At 39.8% G+C, this 21,975-nt stretch overlaps 1 protein-coding gene across 2 annotated transcripts in view; it reads left to right on the top strand.

Annotated features, from left to right (window-relative positions):
* The window catches only part of Sik2 (salt inducible kinase 2), a 116,368-nt gene that overhangs the window by 86,882 nt on the left and 7,511 nt on the right, over positions 1 to 21,975 (top strand). For both annotated transcript variants that reach the window (XM_047516200.1, XM_047516201.1), the window contains exons 5-14: positions 699 to 823; positions 1,248 to 1,371; positions 2,678 to 2,898; positions 4,432 to 4,584; positions 10,916 to 11,080; positions 18,563 to 18,791; positions 19,540 to 19,824; positions 19,965 to 20,128; positions 20,895 to 21,005; positions 21,730 to 21,821. In XM_047516200.1, coding sequence (XP_047372156.1) covers positions 699 to 823; positions 1,248 to 1,371; positions 2,678 to 2,898; positions 4,432 to 4,584; positions 10,916 to 11,080; positions 18,563 to 18,791; positions 19,540 to 19,824; positions 19,965 to 20,128; positions 20,895 to 21,005; positions 21,730 to 21,821 — 1,669 coding nt within the window. The remainder of the gene's footprint in view (positions 1 to 698; positions 824 to 1,247; positions 1,372 to 2,677; positions 2,899 to 4,431; positions 4,585 to 10,915; positions 11,081 to 18,562; positions 18,792 to 19,539; positions 19,825 to 19,964; positions 20,129 to 20,894; positions 21,006 to 21,729; positions 21,822 to 21,975) is intronic.

Consider the following 21,975-nt stretch of genomic DNA (forward strand, 5'->3'; position numbering starts at 1 on the left):
AGGAGGAGTATAAGGGCAAGTCTATTAACTGTTTTGAAGTATAATGCCACAGCATTCCATAAATTCGTAAATAAATGATAGTTGTCCTAGGTGGCCTTTAGCTGTACCATATACCAACTGTATTAATGCGTTATTCAGCTGGGTATCTGCCTAAAACCGGATGTGTGAATCAACACTGAGAGAGTGATTACTTAGGAAACTGTACTCATTGCCTTAAAAGGTTATACATATCTTGCTACCCTGGGGTAATGGCTGTCAGAGCAGCCAGTCACTCAGTTATGTTTTACTCTTCTGGTTCTTTCCTGATAGAATATATGGGTAAAAATCTCTTTATCGATCAGCAAATAGTTGAAATTCTGTGATTATCAAATTCACAAGGGCAATCCACACTAGCAAATTTTCTTCAAACCTTAAAAATACATAGTTTTAAAAGTCCTTTTCCAGTCTCTCACTCACTCTCTTTGAGAAGAAACCTCAATTCATGTATACATTCATTCATCAATATTTATTGAATACTTAAAATTTGTGGGTTATTGTGCTAATTGCTAGGGAAACCTCACTAGATAGATGTCATCTCAGTTCTCACAGAGTGAATAGTGGTGACATTGTTAATAGAGTGTATTATAAAATATATTACAGAGAAATGCAGTGTAGTTTGAGAGCACAGATGAAAGTAACATTTATTTCCATTCCAATAGATTTCGGTTTTGGAAATTTCTTTAAAAGTGGTGAACTGCTGGCAACATGGTGTGGCAGCCCCCCTTATGCAGCCCCAGAAGTCTTTGAAGGGCAGCAGTATGAAGGACCACAACTGGATATTTGGGTATTGCTTTGCTTTGCTGTATTAAATGCATCTATAATGATAATACTTGCTGCTCTGGCCCATTGTAGAAACTCCTGGCACTCAACACATAAGCAGTATTTCATTCGTTCCCCATCTGCTGGAGTGTAATTAGAGCATCTTGAAATCAATCCCTAGGAAAGAATTTCTAGGGACAGGTGTTATCATCCTAATATTAGCAATAACTTAAAGTTAAGCAGTAAGCAAAAATGATGAAATTCAGATCATTTGTTATTTTTTATACTTATTGAAGTAGTCGGGGTTTGGGGGTCTTTTTCCCACAAATTCTGAGAAAGTAATAAATTTGGACAGGAATTTTTCAGTGCATATGATTACAAATTCCTGGGGATTTGAGGAAGACAGTGTTTAAAGTTCTCCCTGGAAAGTGCACTGTTTTCTTCCCTAGAGCATGGGAGTTGTTCTGTACGTCCTGGTCTGTGGAGCTCTGCCTTTTGATGGACCAACTCTTCCAATTTTGAGGCAGAGGGTTTTGGAAGGAAGATTCCGGATTCCATATTTCATGTCAGAAGGTAACAAGTTATTTATCTAACTAAGTGTGCTTTACCAAGTTTGTGTCCCAAATGAAATGCCTGGGCAAAAGCTTCCCTTTTTCTGAGACTTAGGTACTGAATAAAATGACTTAGTCATTTTAAAAGCCATAGAAATAAGCAACCCTCCATCATATAGATGAGACAAGTTCCAGCCTTCCTACTTGTAACTGAGAACAGAAGTTTCCCAGATTAAGAGCAGCAAGTCTTCCCATTCACTCTGGGTCTATAATGTCCCATGTTTATTTTAGACTTACAGAAGCACTTCATAGATACAGGCTCACAACCATTTTACTCTGAGTACAAAATGAATTTTGCAAAATTAAAAAATTTTAAATTAAAAGCCAACTGGCAGAACTCTAGTGAATTAAGTTGAAATGCCATAATCCCTGCCTGTCTGTATTGGGTTGTTACATAGGCAGTAGTTAAATTTACTCCTTAGTTTCATTTTTGGTTTTCATCCTTAATTTTGGTGTTCCTACTAACAGTAGAAGTAATGCTCTTGGTCGGCTAAGAGCATGGGCTCTGGAGCCAGACTCTACCTGGTTTAAATCCTTACTCCACCACTCATGGCCGTCTGGCTTTAGCAGTCATATCTCCTTTCTCGCTTCAATTCCTCATCTATAAAATGGAAATAACAATTGTTTCTACCCTGGGATGTCATGAGAATAATTAAATTACTCTATACAAAGCATTTATCATGGTGCCTGAGGTACAGTGAGTGATCTGGTGTTGGCTCATGTGGGGGTGATGAAGAGTATGATGTCATCTCAGAGAATCAGCCAGTGCCCAGAGTTGCAGCTGTACAGTTTTCTTAGTGTAATCAGAAGTAAATAATGTTTTATGTCATTTTTCTCAGCAGCCCTCCTGAGAAAAGCAACAGCCCACTGGAGATCTCTTTGTCTCACCTACATAGCCTTAGCGTATCAGCCTTGGATGTGACTGAGAACCAATTTATCATCTTCTCATTCTAGGAATGAGGCTTAATTTTTTTCCTTTAATGGAAAACTAAGTCTATGGGTAGGTAGTTTTAGTTGAGACATTAAGTAGAAAGGCTCATTTAGCAGAGAATCAGACCCATACACTCCTGTTTTTCTTAGGTATTGGTTCATCATGTCAACTTGACAAATATAAGTAACTTTCATGTATTCATTTTTTCATTTCACCTTCTGATTTCCAGTGGAGGACACAAAGGTTAATACCATTATATGAAGTCACAAGAGTCAAGCAAATAATCCTGAAGTGCAAGGTGATTTATGTGACTTCTGTAATATTGTGTTTTCTATAGATTGCGAGCACCTTATCCGAAGGATGTTGGTCCTAGACCCATCCAAACGGCTAACCATAGCTCAAATCAAGGAGCATAAGTGGATGCTTATAGAAGTTCCTGTACAGAGACCTGTTCTCTATCCACAAGAACAAGAAAATGAGCCTTCTATCGGGGAATTTAATGAACAGGTTCTGCGATTGATGCACAGCCTTGGAATAGATCAACAGAAAACTATTGAGGTAAAGCGATGAGAGATTTGACTAAATATGTGTTAGGATTCCTCTGCAGTTAGTAACTTGAAATTTCATTCTCACACCTGTCATCCTGGTCTTTTAGCATATCCATCCCCAGCACCTAGGCATACTGTTCAGTGTTCCCTGACAATTACATCAGACTCTATTTATATTTGCTTTTATTCAACATCTAAATTCCTTCCTTTGTCTTATCTGCCAAAAAGTTCAAGAGGGTTTATAGAAGATTCAAAAAAAGCAAAGATGGAGGCTTAACAAGTAAAGATAGAAAGTTTCTTTCTAGATGAAGCATCAGGTTTCATATTGGCACTACACTAGTTTGTATAGAACATAAATGTGCAGATATGGAACAAGGCTAAAGGCCAAGCAGGAAACAAGAAGGGAAGGCATTGGGTTTAAAAAAGCCAGTGGGATTTAGATTGTGAACTAGAGAAACTAAGAAGGCAGAAACAGGTGGGGTCCTGATTTGGAAATATTAGGGGTCATAGAACTGAGAAGGTCATGAACCCGGAAAATTCCTCTTGTTTTTTTTTCCTGTCCTCTAATAGTTAGCATATTTATAGGATATACATGTTTTTAATACCTCCACAACTTAAAAAAAAAAAAAAAAAAAAACAGTACTTTTAAGGAGGAAGACTAACAAGAAAGAATTATCAAATACCCCCATGTTTACTGTGAAAGACCAAGGCTCCAAACCGCTGCCTACTACCCTGTCTCAGCCATAAGTAAAACAAACGGACTTTCCTGCTTTGCTCATTGTACACCTAGTGTACTTGTTCATGAAGTAGATCAAGAATGGCAGGCGTGAGTGTGGTTCTGCTGGCCTGTGAGTTTGCTCCACATTCATTCATGGTACTCGGCCCAGCACCCATGCAGACTGTCAGGTACAATTAGAAGCCATAGGAGCAGCTGCTTCTCTGTTGCACTAGCATCCTGGGAAAACTGGCAGGCTAAATATGTGAAAATTTGGGAAGCAACTTTATTTTTCAAGGCTTCAATAGGGTGGGACTGCAAAAACAAGAGGAAAAAATTACCTAAGAACGGAGACATAGTGTCTCTCCATCTAGTATCCAGATGTTGTTCTCCAGCCCAAAATAATCACCAGAAAGTTCCCAAAGGTTTTAATCGTTCACTTCAGGGTTTTCAATGATTCGGACTTGGTTTAAAGCAGTGGAATTAGAGCTTCTGGGCTCAGGATGCTAACTGTCCTTATACCATAGTTACAGCTATGAGATGGAACCATGACAGCATTGAGAAGGCCTATATGAAACAATTTTCTCCCAGTGCAGAAAAATAAACCTTGATAATGTAAAAGGGCCAGTCTTGTAATTTAAAAGCATCAGCCTTTATGTAATTAATACTAAAGATTTGAAATTGTCTGCCTTGCAGTCTAGATTTCATTCTGAGGCATACTTTGTTATTTTACTTTAAGAACACCCACTTTTGCTTTAGAAAAGTATATATCATTGGATTGGTTTTTATGGTACTTTGCCTTCAACCAACAGTTGTTTTTTCTTTCAGTCTTTGCAGAACAAGAGCTATAACCACTTTGCTGCCATTTATTTCTTGTTGGTGGAGCGCCTGAAATCACATAGAAGCAGTTTTCCTGTGGAGCAGAGACTTGATGGCCGACAGCGTCGGCCTAGCACCATTGCTGAACAAACAGTTGCCAAGGTAACGCCCCATTAGCCAATAGTCTTATCTGTGCATGTGCCTGTTCACATGTTTGACACATTTTTTATCTTAGTACAAAGGTTAGGATTTCATCTTCTACACTCTGTTTTTCTGAAAAGTTTCTGTCTCAGTTATTCACTGATTCTCAAATGTTTTGGTATTTTTCTGTTTGTAAGGATTAACTTTATTTCAAACAATTTTTTTTAAAAGAGGTATTCCATTTTTTAATCACTTCTGTCAAGAATTAGCGCAGCTAACCTGTACATTCAGTTCCATTTAGGACATTTTTATTGTGGATTTGCCATGTGCAAGCTTAGGCACTCTAGAAGTTAGGATGTGTAGAGTACAGTCACTGCCCTTAGAGACATCACACTGTGGAAGCAAACTAAGACAAGACCACAATTAACCATAATTCAAAGAAGGGAAAGATGAGTGCTGTTGACGTGCTGCGCACAAGGATGAGAGAGGCACATCTAAATGGGAGTGTCTATATGAGAGAGGCAGCAGTTAGAATAGATCTTCACAGAGGTGTGGGACAGTGGCAGGGAGAGGCAGTACTTAAAGGTAGGCAGAAATAGCATGAGATGAGCAGAAGTATTTATGTGGGTCATTGTTCCAATTAATACTCTTGAAGTCTAAGGAAATGAAGAGTTGGAGTGATAAGTTGAAGCCATGTTGTAAAGAGCTCCACACGTGGGCTGGGGATGTAGCTCAGTTGATAGAGTTCCTGCCTCACAAGCACAAGGCCCTGGGTTCAATCCCCAGCCCTGCACCAACAAAAAAAAAAAAAAAAAGAGCTCCCATGGTGAAGAGTTTCCCTACAGTTTTAAGGAACTCTGAAGGTAGTTAAGAAGCAGAAAAGTGATAGAATTATATCCATTCTCTAAGCTAATTAATCTGAGAACATTGGGAATGATAGACAGGATAGGGAAGAGAAGAAATTTGGAGAGATCAGTTAGGAGATTATTATAGTAGTTGAGATATGAAATAGTGAAGATTTAAATCAATGTGGCACTGGTGGAAACAGAACAGAAGAGGCAAGTATAAGAACCTCAGAGATAGATAGACCTTGTATGAACCTAGCAATGATTTGGAGAAGTAGCTCCTATGGTAGTTAAAATTTCTAAAGTCTTCCTCTGCCTCAGTTTCCTGTGTGTAAATGGAGATGAAAATAAGAATGTTGTACCAATAAAATTAGTGAATATTTGTGGAATACATAGAACAGTGTCTGGTACACAGTGAGTGCTATGTAAGCATTTGTTACATAGTAAATGTTGGGATTGTGGAGGACAACAGTGAGTTAGGGATAATTCTATCCTGGAGCTGGGCCTGAGAGAACAGTGGTGGCATTAACCTAGTTGCCAAGAGGGATGTGGACACAGATCCCAGGAGAAATGCTAGAGTAGAGAGATCTGGGGAATTATCTGTATAGAGGTTAAGGAGAAGAGTGACTTGTTCCTGTGTTCTGTTAGGATTCTTGTCCGCTTCTGTGAATGACTCTATCCAAAGTAAAATTAAGAGCAGAAGAATTTTCATCTTGAATTTCTTTGGCAGGTTTACAAAATTTGCAAGATTATAAGAAAATCTGGCATTTTTTACAGAATGTACAAAGAAAAAAAAGAAGGAGATTAAAAATCTTGATTTTCATAGGCAAATCATATTTTTGTTTATATACTTTATATAGAAAATGTGAGTATCAAAACAAATGTGAGTGAAATAATGTTATCAACATTGTTCTAGATATTTGAGTTAGAGTTTCTCAGCATGTGGAAACCTCAAAGTTTAATTAGGTATTGCTTTCAAGACACAGGATGGCAGGGATGGCAATTCATGATCTGGGATGATCCCCTTTCCTCTTGCAAATGCAGACAGAAGGATAGGAGGCAGGGACTGCCTAGTGCAGTAGCAGGCTTTCCCTGCCAAGTTTCTTTATTCTTAAACATTATGCAAGTGAGGGAGTGGTAAAGGGTTACGTAAACAGTTGCTCCTGAACACGTGCATGTTATTTGATATCTTTTCCTATCTAGACTTTAAGCAAATTCCCCTGGATATCTCAGATTTTATTTAATTTGGCTTGGAGTTAAGATGTATAACTTGGCTTCGTACATCTGTTAACTATGTTTATTACCAAGCCCCCCATGAGTTCTTGCACTGACCCATGTCATCGTAGAAACCTACTTACTGTCATTTAAAAAGTGTCTAATCCAAATGGAAGTCTTCAGTGTTCATCTACAAATTCGTCTTGCTGGCCGCTAGATGCCAATCAGGAGGCAGTGCAGCTGAGGGAAACACTGCCTTCCCTCAGAGAGGCACATTCTATTTTTTAGTATAGAGCTTACTAAAAAATAGATTTCTCTGGTTTTTATGGATATGAATATGCTCAAAGTTTTAGTAGAGCCTTCTTGCTTTAATTCCTTGATGTCCTAATTTTTTTTAAAGAAGACTTCAGTCTGGCATTTTGTTATGGCAGCCCAAGCAAACTAATACTGTGCTGTGGTCTACAGTTGTGGAGGGCAACTTCCTATCAGTAATTCAGTAATTGAGATGCCCATTGCATTCTTGTCTACTTACAGTTGATACAAATGTGGAGTAGCAAAACTGTTTAAAACTAGTGGTTAGAGTTCATAAGATAAAAGCCAGACATATTTTTCTCGTTATCCAAATTCAATCAGATACAACATTTTCAGCATGTTATACATCAAATAAAAGTACTGTAAATCCTTCTAAGAGGAAATCTCGCTGTTTTCTAAATAATAATAATAATGGGTACTTTATCACTAGACTAAACTCCTGAAGGTCAGAGACTGGGGCTGGGGTTGTGGCTCAGTGGTGAAGCACTTGGCTAGCATGTGTGAGGCACTGGGTTCAATTCTCAGCACCACATATAAATAAATGAATTAAATAAAAATCTATTAACATCTAAAAATTTTTTAAATAAAATAAAGGTATTGTGTTCATCTACAACTAAAGTTACTTTAAAAAAATAAAAAAGGTTGGGAACTGTTTCCTAGGTACCTCACACATTGCTATGTTGATATAGCAATAAGAAATTGAGAAATCAGCCAGCATGGTGGTGCACGCCTGTAATCTCAGCAGCTCAGGAGTCTGAGATAGGAGGATTACAAGTTCAAGACCAGCCTCAGCAACTTAGCGAGACCCTGTTTCAAAATTTAAAAAAGCAGGGAGGTGGAACTAGGGATGTGGTTCATTGGTTAAACCCCTCTGAGTTCAATCCCCAGTACCAAAAAACAAAAAGAAAAGAAATTGAGGAACAAACTTGATCCTATACAAAGATCCCATGAACTCTAAATCCTACAAACCTTTAGTTCCATGCAGAAGATCTGCATGATTTTGAGGCAGGGGGTTTTGCTTAAGAATTTGAGGTCCTATCCTTAAATATAAAATGAAAATAGCAATACCTACTTAATAAGTTTGCTACTGAGATAAAATTAGTTAACCTGTACCAGCAGTTGAATTCAACAAATAGAGCACTTATCTGCCAGCCACTGACCCCACCACTGTGGGCATTGTATTAATTTGCTCAGGCTGCCATTACAAAATGCCAGACTGAAAGGTTCAAACAAAAAAATCATTTCCTCACAGTTCTGAAGCCATCAGGATTGATTTCTGGTGCAGGCTGACTCCAGTGGGAAGATGACTGCCTTCTTACTGTTTTTTCATGTGCCTCTTCCTCTGTCAATTGAGGAGACAGAGTTCTGTTGGTCTGTTACTCTCATAAGAATATCAGCCCTCTTGGATCAAGGCCCTATCTCCAAATTAGTACTTATAAGAGGAAGAGACCACCAGAACTCTCATGCTAAATTGCTGAGTCTGGCCTTAAACTTGGAATCCTCATGCCTCAGCCTCCCAAGTTGCTGGGATTACAGACATGCACCACCACACCCTGCAGAACCAGGACTTTGTACATGCTAAGCAAGCACTCTATCACTGAGCTACACCCCAGCCCGGACAGACTTCCTTAGTCCCCTTAGTGATTGCAAGACTTCTAGAAAGCAGATGTGTGATACCTACCATCCTATTTCCTGGGAATTAAGTGTTACAACAAAATGTTATTTCTCCATCCTTACCAAGTTCATGGTCAGTTATAGTTCAGGTCAGGTGCTGAAGTCGTCAGAGAAAATGTACTGTGCTTGGTCTGGCACAGCAGTCCTGCGATTTAAGAAATCACAGCTGGTCTGAGTCAGGACCGAGAAGGAGCAGCACATTGTAGTTCTCGTGTAGCCATCTCATTTCCAGTGCAGTGTCTCAGGTAATAGTTTCCCTACTTTCATATAAAAGGAGCAATGTAATAAACTTGGGAAATAGAAATCAAAGTTCATTTCTATCCTTTGATTAAAAATTCAACAATGGGGAACTGGAGTTGTGGCTCAGTGGTGGACACTTGCCTGGCATGTGTGACACTGGGTTCCATCCTCAGTACCACATATAAATAAATAAATAAAGTAAAGGTCCATCCACAACTAAAAAAATTTTTTAAAAATCCAACAATGGGGGTTGGAAGAATGTACCAAAGTACTTTATTAGAAAGTTTAAATTTCACATTGTGACGTATGGACTAGAGAAATTAAATGACTAATACTTGAAAAGGAAAAAAAGTTGTTTAACATTAAAAGTGACACAGGATGTAAGCCTGAAGAATGATGTAAAAGAAAAGCTATTTCTTTACCATACCAAGAATGGTATGTAGTAATTTTTTTTTTCCATTTTCACTGTCCATATAATTCTGACATTTTGTTGTTGTTCCTTTATTCTTTAGCTCATGCAGTATGTCTGGTAATACTAATAATTGAATCTACCATACATAAAATATGTTCTATATATTCAAAATATGTCAAAATATAAAGTATGGTAGTAACATACTCCCATCCTTGAACAGCTATCAAACTGAAATTCTAACTGGGAACCATTAAATAGAATCTGAGAACAAAACTACATTCATTTTACAGTCTAAATCCTATATGCTTGGTATGATTTTAAGACTTTAGAAAGAGGTCTGGGGATGTACTTCAGTTGGTAGAATGCTTTCCTTACATGTACAAGACCCTGGGCTCAATCCCAAGCACCACAAAGACTTTAGAAAGAAAAGGAAGAATTTACATCACTGAGTTAGGACGTTACATGTTACCTTTTACAATCCTGACTTCACTGTGAAGTAGGATTTATGCCCTTTTTTAAAGGTGAAGAAAATAAGATTCAAAGAAATTAGGTAACCTGATTAAGTTCACACAGTGAGCCAATGATGGAGCCAGAAATCAAGCCCACTTCCTGAGAGAGAAGCTAGAACCTAATACCTTTTGTCCCTTTTGTTTATTTGAATTTAAAACTCACCATCCTCTCTCCTTTGACATGACTGAAGCAAGAAAAATATAGGCAATTCCTCTCCTTTCATAGTGTGGCATGATGACTCGTCCCTCAGATGTTTTGCAGTGTCTCTTATGTTCAAAACATAGCTAGTAAATTATTCTGCTAGTTTTGAAGGAATCAGGACAAAAGGATCATTCAGCAGCTTCATCTTTAAAATCAACCCTTGCCAATTGTCATAAGGAAGAGTCTCAAATTTTTTTAAAGAATTGTTTGTAATGCTTCTCTACTTAAAGTAGTTCACAAAGGAGACAGAAGAATGGACTTAAAGCCATCCAGAGCTTCCTATAATAGGTTGACTTCAAAATTATAACTTGCACTGCAATAAGCATGTCTCCTTCCACTGGGCCAGCAGGCTGTGTGTCTCCTCAAAGGAAGGAGAACATTCCTGTCACCTCTAAGGAACTGCTGCTTCTCTCTTCTTGCTTGTTCCACACACCCTCACCAAGACATATCTATCATCCCACCCCACTGGAGACAGAGACAGAACTCACTTCAGTGCCCCCTTGCATTATAGTTGGTTGTAGGGGTGTGTGTATCTACCCCTGGTTCAGAGTGCAGGATCCTACAGTCAGGGACTTTTTTATTCCTCCAGCAGTGTATTAAGGAAAAAGGCAATATGTTTTCTGAATTGAAACAGAGGACAGTCTGACTCCTTACAAAGACTAGCTTTCTTGTTACCTATGTAAAAGTTAGGCCTGTCCTCATGGGACAGGAGTAAAATCCTGTACAAACCTTTTCAGAATGTCTGATTGCTCCAAATTAGTACTCTATATATGTATGTATATTCCCTATACATAGTCATCAGATCTTTTCCAGAGTGGGGGTTCTAATAAATAACTTGTTATACTTTAACCGTTCCAGGAATAATTATTTTATTCTAAGAACTTAGTGTATTTATAGGGAAAGTATTAATGTTTCCATGCTTTCTGTTCTGTCATATTTGCAGGCACAAACTGTGGGACTCCCAGTGACCATGCATTCCCCCAATGTGAGGCTGATGCGATCTGCCCTCCTCCCACAGGCATCCAACGTGGAGGCCTTTTCATTTCCAGCATCTGGCTGTCAGGCAGAAGCTGCATTTATGGAAGAAGAGTGTGTCGACACTCCAAAGGTACAGAGGGATGTATTTGAGAGACTCAGAGCTTGCCATGTGGCTGGAGACTTGAGTTTGATCCTTCAATGTTGTGCTGTGGCTTTGCTGAACTCTCATTTCCTCAAGTCAGTCAGGAATGTTGTTTTTGTGGAGAAAACCTAAGAAGTGTCCAGAGCTAAATCCTCGTCAGTGTTTTATCATTACAGCTGTTTCGCAACATAACTCATCAGACCTCTACTCCCCAGAAGCCCCTTTTTTCTCCTTCTATAACCAGTTCCTTCTGTCTTCAAAATTTCTAAATTCCTCACAAGTATTTCGCTTCTTTTGTTTGTTTTTAACAAATTATAATTCTGGAAACAAAAAATTAACATGTGCTGAATTGGGTTTTGTCTTTGTTAGTATTTCTTCTCTTCTGCTGAGAATACTATAGATACAAAATGATGGGCTTTTTGGTCAGCTTAACATCGTTTTTTGGTCTAGTTTGGACATGCTTGAAGGAGTCAAGTTGACATTTGGCACACCGTAAAGTTGGCTTTTAGGATATGGAAGATGACAGCTTTTCTCAAGCAATGGATGTTTATTTAACTTCTAATATGAGTTGTATATACTTAACATCAAGAGATATACAAAGGACCATATTAATGAGTAGCAGTGTGTCATAAAAGAATGTAGACCTTAGAGTGTATTCAGACTCTGCTCTTTACCAGGTTGTGTGAACTCTTTGAACCTGTTTTCTCTTGTGTAAAGTGAGAATACCAAATTTATGAGACTAGTGTGAAGATTGAGATAGTGTGTATAAGAAGTGGGGAAGATTTTAGATACTCAGTATATTAGTTTCCTGTCTTTTGGGCCTCTTCAGGTAATTAAAAAAAAATGAGTCAGACATGAACTTTGTCTCACATTTGCTAGACTACGATCTAACAGAAGAAACCTCATATGCAACAAAAGACAATGTGCCAGCCAGACATGGTAGCACATGCCTGTAATCCCAGCAACTCAGGAGGCTGAGGCAGGAGGATCTCAAGTTCAAGCCCAGACCCCACAATTTAACAAGACCCTGTCTTAAAACTAAAAAGCAAAAAAGTACTGGGGATGTAGCTCAGTGGTAGGTGTTGCTGGGTTCAATCCCTGATACAAAAAAAAAAAAGGCAATGCTCCAGGTGCTGAATAAATTGATAAAAGATAGAGTATAATTGGTCCTATAAAGAGATCTAAATCAAAGTGAGATTAGAACGTGGCAGGGAGAGTTGCGTTTAGTGTTTGATCAGGAAAGTCTTTGGGTTAAGTGTCAAAGCAAGTAATTGAGAAGTGGATAGAATCAAAGTGGATGGAAAATAGGGTGGGATGTCTTCAGTGGAGGGGAAAGCCTGAACAAAAACAAACTTAAGGAATTTCAGGGTCCATCTAAATCAGAGCATTTGTTCAGTTTTTCTGAGGGAAAGGGCATATGGAGAGAAGTTGTATGAAAGAAAAGTGGGTAGTTTAGCTATGAATGGCAAGCCAAGCAATGAAGACTTGCTCTGTAGGTGGGTGCTCTCAACATGGGCATGGAGTTTGGTATCAGATGAAACAACTGAGGCTTTAGGGTAGCAAGAGACCATTGAAGATTTTGAGCAAGGACGAGCTGTATGCATTCTGTGCTTCAGAAAACGAGGCTGAGTGGCCCCTAGCATGCAGTAGAGGGGCAGACTGGTAAGGTGAATGGGAGGTTAGAGCACGTGTCCCTGAGGGAGATGATGAGGGCCTGAATGCGAGGTTACGAGACAGGAGAGGAGGGCTGGTAGCATGGAGACGGAGCAGATGAAAGAGAGAAGCCCAAACCCTTAACAAGATTTTGAAGCTAGATTATTGGAAGTGTAAGTACCTTCCCAGAAACCAGGAACTCTGAAGATGCAGTTGGTTCAGAAGTTAAGTAATGAGTTTAGCTGGAGCACAGCCGAGCAGACAGCTCAAGGCCAGGCTCCCCCAGCAGGTGTTAAGCCCAGTTGCTGAACAGGACCTGTTTGTGTCCCAGCCCCTTAGGACGAGTCTACTTCCTTTGGACAGACTGTTTTCTCTGCCTGTGGTTGCCTGGCATGTTAAATAACCTTATAAATTACTGGTACATTCCTGCTCAGAAATTTAGACATAAATTAGAGTAATGTAATTCATTTACTTTAAAGATCTAATTCTCTCAAAAAAATTAAAATGCAGTCTGCTGAAGTCTTGTCTGTGAGGGCACCAGGCCCAAAACACAGATTGGGCACTGTCTGCTATATTATATAGGGCAAGCTATTTTTAAAGCTTGTGATTGTTACAGTAACTAGGAAACAGACAGGAAATGAATGATTTTGTGAAAGATATAGACAGTAGCTAAATGGTGTATTTGCATTTGTAGGAAGAGCAGTGCCACGCTGGTACTGGCCACCCACACTGGCATTGCCACAGTGACACTCAGCCAGGCCATAAACATCCGCTGGTCTTACTGCAGATTGTTTCATTTATGTCAGTAAAATGTTTGTTCTTCTTCCCTCCGTACTGCCTCTTTCTTTGGGACCCATAAATAAATGCACATACACAAAAACTCCCAGATAGAAATACAGTTCCTTTTGTTCGTTTTGCTTCATTTGTACTTACTGTAATGCCCATTTGTTTTCTGAAAGATGCTTCACAGCTACATGTATTGCTAATTTCATTTCTGCTGTCAATCAGGAACAAGTATTGTGCATTTCAAAAAGAGCTCACCTCTTCTTCCCTCCTGGAAGTCTTCAGTGCTTAAAACTGTCAGTGAAATCCCTTAGGGAGTCTGAATGGAAACTTTGGGGTTCCTGCCGAAACCAGCACCTTTCTGAGTTATCCATTCTGGGTAAAAAACAGTAACTGAGAACCACAGGTGATACAGGGACCATGTGGGAAGGCAGGTGTATAAACCCTACAGAGTACATCATCCTCACTTGAGATTTCTTTGTAAATAGTGGATTTTTTTAATACACATATACAAACATTTCAGTCATTTTTAGCATTTTATTAGACTATAATAAAAGGAATTTCCTGGTTAGCATCTTTGTTGCTGGATGGCAGAAGAATTATGAGTAAGCCATGAAAATGCAAGTGTAATAGAAGTATTTCATGTCCATTTACGTTTTTAATAATTTTTTGAAGCCAAACATGGTGGCACATGCCAGTAATCCCATTGGCTTGGGGAGGCTGAGGCAGAAAGATCACAAGTTCAAGGTCAACCTTAGCAGATTAGACCCTGCCTCAAAACTCAAAGAGAGAGAGAGAGAGAGAGAGAGAGAGAGAGAGAGAATGTCGCTCCATGGTAAAGCACCGGTGGGCTCAACCCCCAGTACCAAAAAAAAAAAATATGTAATAATGGTAATTTTTTGTATTATGTAGGTAGTACACATAAGATATGAAAAGGAAATATAGTGGTGCTGACTCTGAGACTTTGGAGAAGCAATTCCAATTTTACCTCTGAAATTAAATTTTTATAACAAATACTAATTTAAAATTGAAAAAAAATAAAACCAGTCAGAATAATGCATGAACAATTCAGAAGATGGAAAAAAGGAAAAATTATTTTATCTGTAGTCTCACCATCCAGAGATAAGCAAGCATATTGCCAGGTGTGACTCACACCAGTAATTCCTGCAACTCAGGAGTCTGAGGCAGGAGGAACACAAGTTCGAGGCCAGCCTCAGCAATTTGGCAAGGTCCTGAGCAACTTAGTGAGACTCTGTCTCAAAATTAAAAAATGAAAGGACTGGGGATGTAGCTCTGTGATAAAGCACCTTTGGGTTCAATCCCCAGTACCTAACTAAATAAATTAATTGAAAAAAAAACAAAGATAAGCATATTTTGATGTGCTTTCTATAGGTGGGTAGGGTAGGTATGGCTCAGTAGGTAGTAAGACTTTTTAAAACAAAGTTGTATTCTATTATATATGATTTTGTATCTTTCTTTAGTATAGTATGAACATTTTTCCCACATCATGAAATAATCTTTTAAACATGAGTTTTAACAACACCTTAGACATTGTATTACATATCACCTTATTTAACTTCTCTCCTTTTTAAATTTTTTTTTACATCCTTATTTATGCTTAGTCCAATTCTAATGATTATTCCTTTAGGATAGATTTCTAGAACTGATGTCACTTTTTTTTTTCTTTTTCTTTTTTGACATAGTTAATTTGCCTCAGAACAGCAAAACAACTTCTTTTTTTTTTTTTTATTGTAAACAAATGGGATACATGTTGTTTCTCTGTTTGTACATGGCGTAAAGGCATACCATTTGTGTAATCATAAATTTACATAGGGTAATGCTGTTTGATTCATTCTGTTATTTTTTCCCTTCCCCCCCACTCCTCCCACCCCACAAAATCACTTCTTTTAAAAGTGTTATATAAGTGAAAAAAATTGAGTTAGAGGTTAAGCAGTTAACCAGTGAGTGGTGAAGCTGAGATTTGAACCTACAGCATTTCCTCTCTATGTAGCAGACTTTCTAGGCACTTAGGATACAAATTATGTAAGACACGTCCAACCTCCAAACTCACCAAACTGTGCTTTGGTATACTATATTTGTCTGCTTACCTGCCATAAGAAAATACTACAGTGGCGAAAACAGTAAGAATTTTCTCACAGTTCAGGAGACCGAGAAGTTCAAGAACCAAGTTCAAGTTCCAGCCAATTCAGTCTTTGATAAGCTTCCTTCTGCTGGTTTGCAGATGGCCACCTCACCATGTCTTAGGACCTCACATAACCTTTCCCCTGTGCCCCAGGGGGAGTTAGGAGTAAGCTCCAGTTGTCCCTTCTTATAAAGACACTAATCCTTTGGGGTCAGGGCCCTACTCCCTTGGAAACACTGTCTCCAAATACAACCACATTGGGGGTTAGAGTCAACATAGGAATTTTGGGAGGATACAACGTTCAGTCCATAGCAGTCTTGCAGTCTCTTATGCCTACTTGCTGTAGCCTCCTGGGCTTTCTCAATTAGTGTTGGGGTCTCTGAGGGCTTGACCCCCACATGTTTATTGCCTATTACATATAGACTCTTTTAGAAGTGAAATAACTAAGCTTCAAGGAAAAACAAAAACAATATATTAGAGAAATGTACATTTCACCCACATTGTATTTTAAATTTCTCCTAATTTACATCAGCCTAGACTGTTTCCTATTCCTAAAGCAAAAGGCCTAATTTCTAGTAGCTTAGGTCATCTAGGCAGATCAGCCCAATATTTCAGTCATAAAACCTTGGAACTGAAGTTATACCTGTTACTGAGCCCCCTCACAGGACATCAGTATATTGCTGGACGTGGTGGTACACATCTGTAATCCCAGCGGCTCAGGAGGCTGAGGTAGGAGAATCACAAGTTCAAGGCCAGCCTCAGCAACTTAGCAAGGCCCTAAACAACTTAGACCCTGCCTTAAAATAAAAAATGAAAGGACTCGGGGGTGTAGCTTAGTGGTAAAGTACCTCTGGGTTCAATCCCTTAAAAAAAAAAAAAACAACTGAGGTTGTGGCTCAGTGGTAGAGTGCTTGCCTTGCATGTGTGAGGCACTGGGTTTAATTCTCAGTACCACGTAAAAATAAGTAAATAAAGGTCCATCAACAACTAAAACAAAAAAAAAAGTCAGTATATTGTTTTCCAGCTGCCCCACGATGAAAAGACATATCTGTGAAAAAAAATCAGATCCTTGTTCTCTAGTTGTAGGAAAATGAAATTTGTTTCAGGAAACATTTTTTAATCAAAAGTATAATTTCTCTAGTCTAGATGAGATAAATTTATAGGGTAACAATTTAAGTAAAACTGTAAATTCAGGGAGACTGCAGGGTATTTTGAGTGATTCAAGAAAAGGTGACTTTCCTCCATTAAGGAAAAATAACCAGCATAGATGACTTATCCTGCAAGAACCATCTGACCAAGGCTGTAAGTGTAAAGAGGCTGAGTAGATAATTACTTAATAGCCTCCCTTTTCTCCATTGCTTTATTCATTTCTAAGTCATCCTTGTTTTGTCTTAGAAAATCATCTTAGTAGATTGTTAAGGAGCCTGGAAGTGTGAATGGAAGTTCTCAGCCATTCTTTCCTGCAAGAAAATTGTCAAGTGTCGTCAAAAAGAAATACTAACCTGGGGAAGGGCCAAGAAGAGAATGAGAGTTGCTAGCCAGATTGCAGATTTTTTTTTTTTTTTTTTTTTCTGGTGCCATGGGAACAATGGTCATAGTCTGGGAAGAAAACATCTGTCACTCTTCATTTGAAGTGACCACTCATCATTTTATAACCTTGTAATGCTTTAGCCACCTTACCCAGGCAATGGCTGTAGCCCCAGAACGGTTTTTTATAGAATAAGCATCACCTCCCCCAAGCAAATAAAGATCTGAGTCACCTAACTCTCCCTCTCTAAATAGAGAGGGCCTTGGAGTGCATTCACATGGTTGCCATAAGAGGGAAATGTCCTGTGTCTGGCACAGGGATGTCCCACATCACCTCTCCACACATGAGCTGCTCCTGCTTCCAAAGGAAACAACAGCTCTAGCCAGTGTATTCCAGGTAAAAGTCCTGCTTAGAACTAAGCATCTGTGCTGGCTGTTCCTGAGCAGCTGTTCATAGGGGATAATAGATTGAGTTCCACAAGGGAATAGTTAAGGTAATGAAGTAAATAATTGCCTCCTCTTTGGGGCTTTTACCAGCCAGAAGAGCTCAAAACCACAACTCCCCTTTGAGTGTCTTTCTGCCTGCCTAATGGTGGATTGCTTGGCAACTGCCAGGAAGGCAGTGTGCTCGCTCAGGAGCTGCGTTGAACCCATCCCTGTGGGTAGGCGCTGTAGACAGCGTGTCACTGCCAGAGAAGAGAGAATTCCGTGCACTGGGGCTTATTAACCTCTGCAGGAATTTTGGGCCTGTGAGTCATGTGTTATTCTATAATGGAACACTTTGGCTGTTTGCCATTTAGTTTTTTTTTCAATCCTTTTTGTGGTATCACTCTGTCTTTAAAGAATTCTTACTTTCCATTCTTCAGACACATAGAACCAATTAAAAACTAAATCAAATGGGCAGGCACTCAAATTATGAACATAAAGTATATCTAGAGCCTTCTAGTATGTTTTGTGGTTGAAAATTAGAAGAACGTTGATACTGCACTTCAATTAGAAGCCATGTACTTAAAAAGAAAATCTTCCCCCCCTTCGGTTCGCTTATTTAAAAAAATAAATAACTGGTAGGCCTCAAGCTAATATACCCTCTATTCATCTGGAAACCACTAAAAAATATTGTTTATTGTAATAATGATGACTCAGAAACCTGGGTGGCAGTGCCACTCTGGGTCATAATGAGCTTTTGTCTCCAAGCACTGCAGTTAACTTGCCTTAACTTCTATGTGTTGTCCTTAGAAATAAATGTGAATACTTTTAATATTTTACTTAATTGATAGTTTGCCACACGTTTTGGCAATTTTTTCCTTTGTGGATTTTCCTGTTGTCTCAGCAGAGCAACAACTGACAGTCTCCCTAACATTTAGGTAAATGGCTGTCTGCTTGACCCTGTGCCTCCTGTCCTGGTGAGGAAGGGATGCCAGTCACTCCCCAGCAACATGATGGAGACCTCCATTGACGAAGGGTTGGAGACAGAAGGAGAGGCCGAGGAAGACCCCAGTCATGCCTTTGAAGCTTTTCAGTCCACACGCAGTGGGCAGAGGCGGCACACTCTGTCGGAAGTGACCAACCAACTGGTCGTGATGCCTGGGGCAGGTATGATACCGGACAAGCATCAGGTCAAGTCTTCATGGCACCAGCTCATACTCCAGGCACCACAAAGTAGTCATACCAACCAGTCCTTGGAATATAATCTGTATCTTATTCCTTTGTGGAGCAGATGCAGTAGGCTATAGGATCAGGCCTGCTCAGCAGCTAACGAAGATTCAAAAGAAATGTCTGAGTTGATTGCCCCTTATTCGTAGGGGTGCTTCATTAGAGTTGGGCTCTTTGGGAGCAACCAGGATCTTACAGGTGCAGCTTCTGGAGTGTTTTTGCCCACTGAATTTGAAGATGTTTAAATTGACCCATGAAAGGGTTCTGAAAGATGGGGTGTTGATTTTTTTTGAGGTTTTGTTGTTGTTGGTTGGTTGGCTTTTGATTTTATGCAGTGCTAGAGATTGAACACAGAGCGTTGCACATGCTAGGCAAGCACTCTGCTACCAAGCTGCATGTCCAGCCCTCAAATGGTGTTGCTTATTTTTGGTTTTCATGTTTTGGTTGAGACGAGGGTCTCACTGTGTTGCTCAGGCTGTTCTGAAACTCCTGGGCTCAGTCAGTCCTTCTGCCTTAGTCTCCCAAAAACTGGGACTACAGGCATCTGCCACTTGAAAAGATGTTTTGATTGGAGAGTGAGAACATTACTGATGTCCAGACTAAAGCCCCTATGCTTTGTATTCTATGTTCAAAGAAGATGCTATTGCTGTTGATTGTATCTGTTCTGTTTTGTTTTTTTCTCTTAAAGGTAAAATGTTCTCCATGAGTGACAACCCCTCCCTTGACAGTGTGGACTCTGAGTATGATATGGGGTCTGCTCAGAGAGACCTGAACTTTCTGGAGGACAACCCTTCCCTTAAGGACATCATGTTAGCCAATCAAGCCTCACCCCGCATGACATCTCCTTTCATAAGCCTGAGACCTACCAACCCAGCCATGCAGGCTCTGAGCTCCCAGAAACGAGAGGCCCACAACAGGTCACCAGTGAGCTTCAGGGAGGGCCGCCGGGCATCAGATACCTCCCTCACCCAAGGTGAATGCTTCTTCCTCGGGCATTTCAAACTCTTATGTTGTAGCAGTTGAGGGACATTTGTTACAATGTTAGTATGAACCTGTGATCACTGAAAGATCTTGTATTTTACTTACACTGTTTGGTCTTGTGGTCTCTCTCAGGAATTGTAGCATTTAGACAACATCTTCAGAATCTGGCTAGAACCAAAGGAATTCTGGAGTTGAACAAAGTGCAGTTGCTATATGAACAAATAGGGTCAGAGGCAGACCCTAACTTGGCATCTGCTGCCCCTCAGCTCCAAGACCTCGCCAGCAGTTGCCCTCAGGTAGGTAAACTAGGCCCTTCCCATCTTGACTCTGAGTGAAGATGCATGATCTTCACTTAGGGAACTTCCAGTTCTGGACAATGGCATTCTTATTGAAAGCCTTCCTTGTTGCTCCTGCTGCTGGCTTAGATCAAGCCTTGCCACCGCCAGGTGTCAGCCCCAGATGGAGGCCTAGACATGTTCAAGCTAGATTTGGTTCACAAGGCTGATCGAATATAGATGACTTACAACCCCTGAACCTCCCTCACTCCAGTGCATAAACAAAAATGAAGAATGAACAACATTACCCAAATGTGAAACTTTGTCATTATTTTTGATGTGAAATCACTTTATTGGGCTCAGTGGTGCACGCCTGTAATGCCAGCGGGTTCAATCCCTGGTAACAAAAAAAAAAAAAAAATTGGGTAAATCACCTCAGTAAATATAATAAGTGGACCATTTATACTAAAAATACAATAAGTACTGCTGTTTATACAGTATGTTTTATTTTGAGCCTGTTTTCAGTACACTGAGGATCTTGGTAGGTGATGACCTCCGATGACACCAGGAGCTTTTGCTCTGATACTGACTAGGTAGTCGCTGACAACAGATAATACATTCATAAGTTCTCTGCGAAGTCATTGACTTCAGCCCACTAATTAGGTAAAAATCAGAGTTTATGTCAGAGAGTTGAGAGTCCTCTTGGTCATTTGAAAAGGTTAAACTAAAAATTAAGACTTTATTCACGTGGAAAATTGAAAATTGTTTTTGCTCCCTTGCTTCTCAGGAGGAAGTTTCTCAGCAGCAGGAAAGTGTCTCCACTCTGCCTACCAGCGTGCATCCTCAGCTTTCTCAGCGGCAAAGTCTAGAAACCCAGTACCTGCAGCATAGACTCCAGGTGGGATCCCTCTCCTTGTTCATCCAGCTCACTTTGTCCATGCTGCACAGCCTTATGCTGTGTCAGTAGCAGGAAAGGACTGGTCCTCAGACCTTTCAAAGAATATCACACAGAATGATAGGAAAGGGAGACCTTCTTTGTTTCTAATTTTATACTTCTTAGTGAATGATAAAGAAAATGGAAATCTGGAAGTCTGCAAAAAGTTAATATAGGATATGAAGATCTTAAGACAAAATAATGCAACACGGGTCCCATTAAGAATGAAATGGGCTGGGGTTGTTGCTCAGTGGTAGAGTGCTCGCCTAGCACACATGAGGCACTGGTTCAGTCCTCAGCAACCGCATTAAAAAAAGAAGGTATTTTGTCCATCTACAACTAAAAAAAAAACAGTAGAAAAAAATCACATTTAAGAATGAAGCAGATTCATTCAGTAGGTGCTGGTCCTTCACTGTTAAGATTTATGGCTACTTTTCCTCATTGTTTTGAATCGCCATGAACCTCAGAGGACTTTCACAAGTGGAAAACAATTAAATCAGAACTGAGACACCCCAGCCTGCTCTCCGATGCCCTTCCAGGGTCTCAGTGAGCCCATGTCAGTATCTTTGTCCTGTGTGGAATCTGAAGGCTGCCCTTGGATTCACCCTTGAGACAGAAGCATGGTGTGATGACTGCATCCTAGGTGACAGCACATGATCATGCTTGTATTGTTTTTGTGCTCTTCTAGAAGCCTAGCCTTCTGTCAAAGGCGCAGAATACCTGTCAGCTTTATTGTAAAGAACCACCACGAAGCCTGGAGCAGCAACTACAGGAACACAGGTGAGAGGGGTATTTGGCCAGTGAAGTCGCTGACTTTCGTGGAAGCCCTAAGAATGCTGAGTGTGTTATCTTTTCCCATTCATGTTGACCTGTACTAGAAACAGGTTTTCTGCATGTTCCACAGCCTTTTCAAACATGCCTGCTAATCAGGCTA

The sequence above is a fragment of the Sciurus carolinensis genome, chromosome 11 (genome assembly GCF_902686445.1).
Source record: "Sciurus carolinensis chromosome 11, mSciCar1.2, whole genome shotgun sequence".
NCBI classification, from domain to species: domain Eukaryota; kingdom Metazoa; phylum Chordata; class Mammalia; order Rodentia; family Sciuridae; genus Sciurus; species Sciurus carolinensis.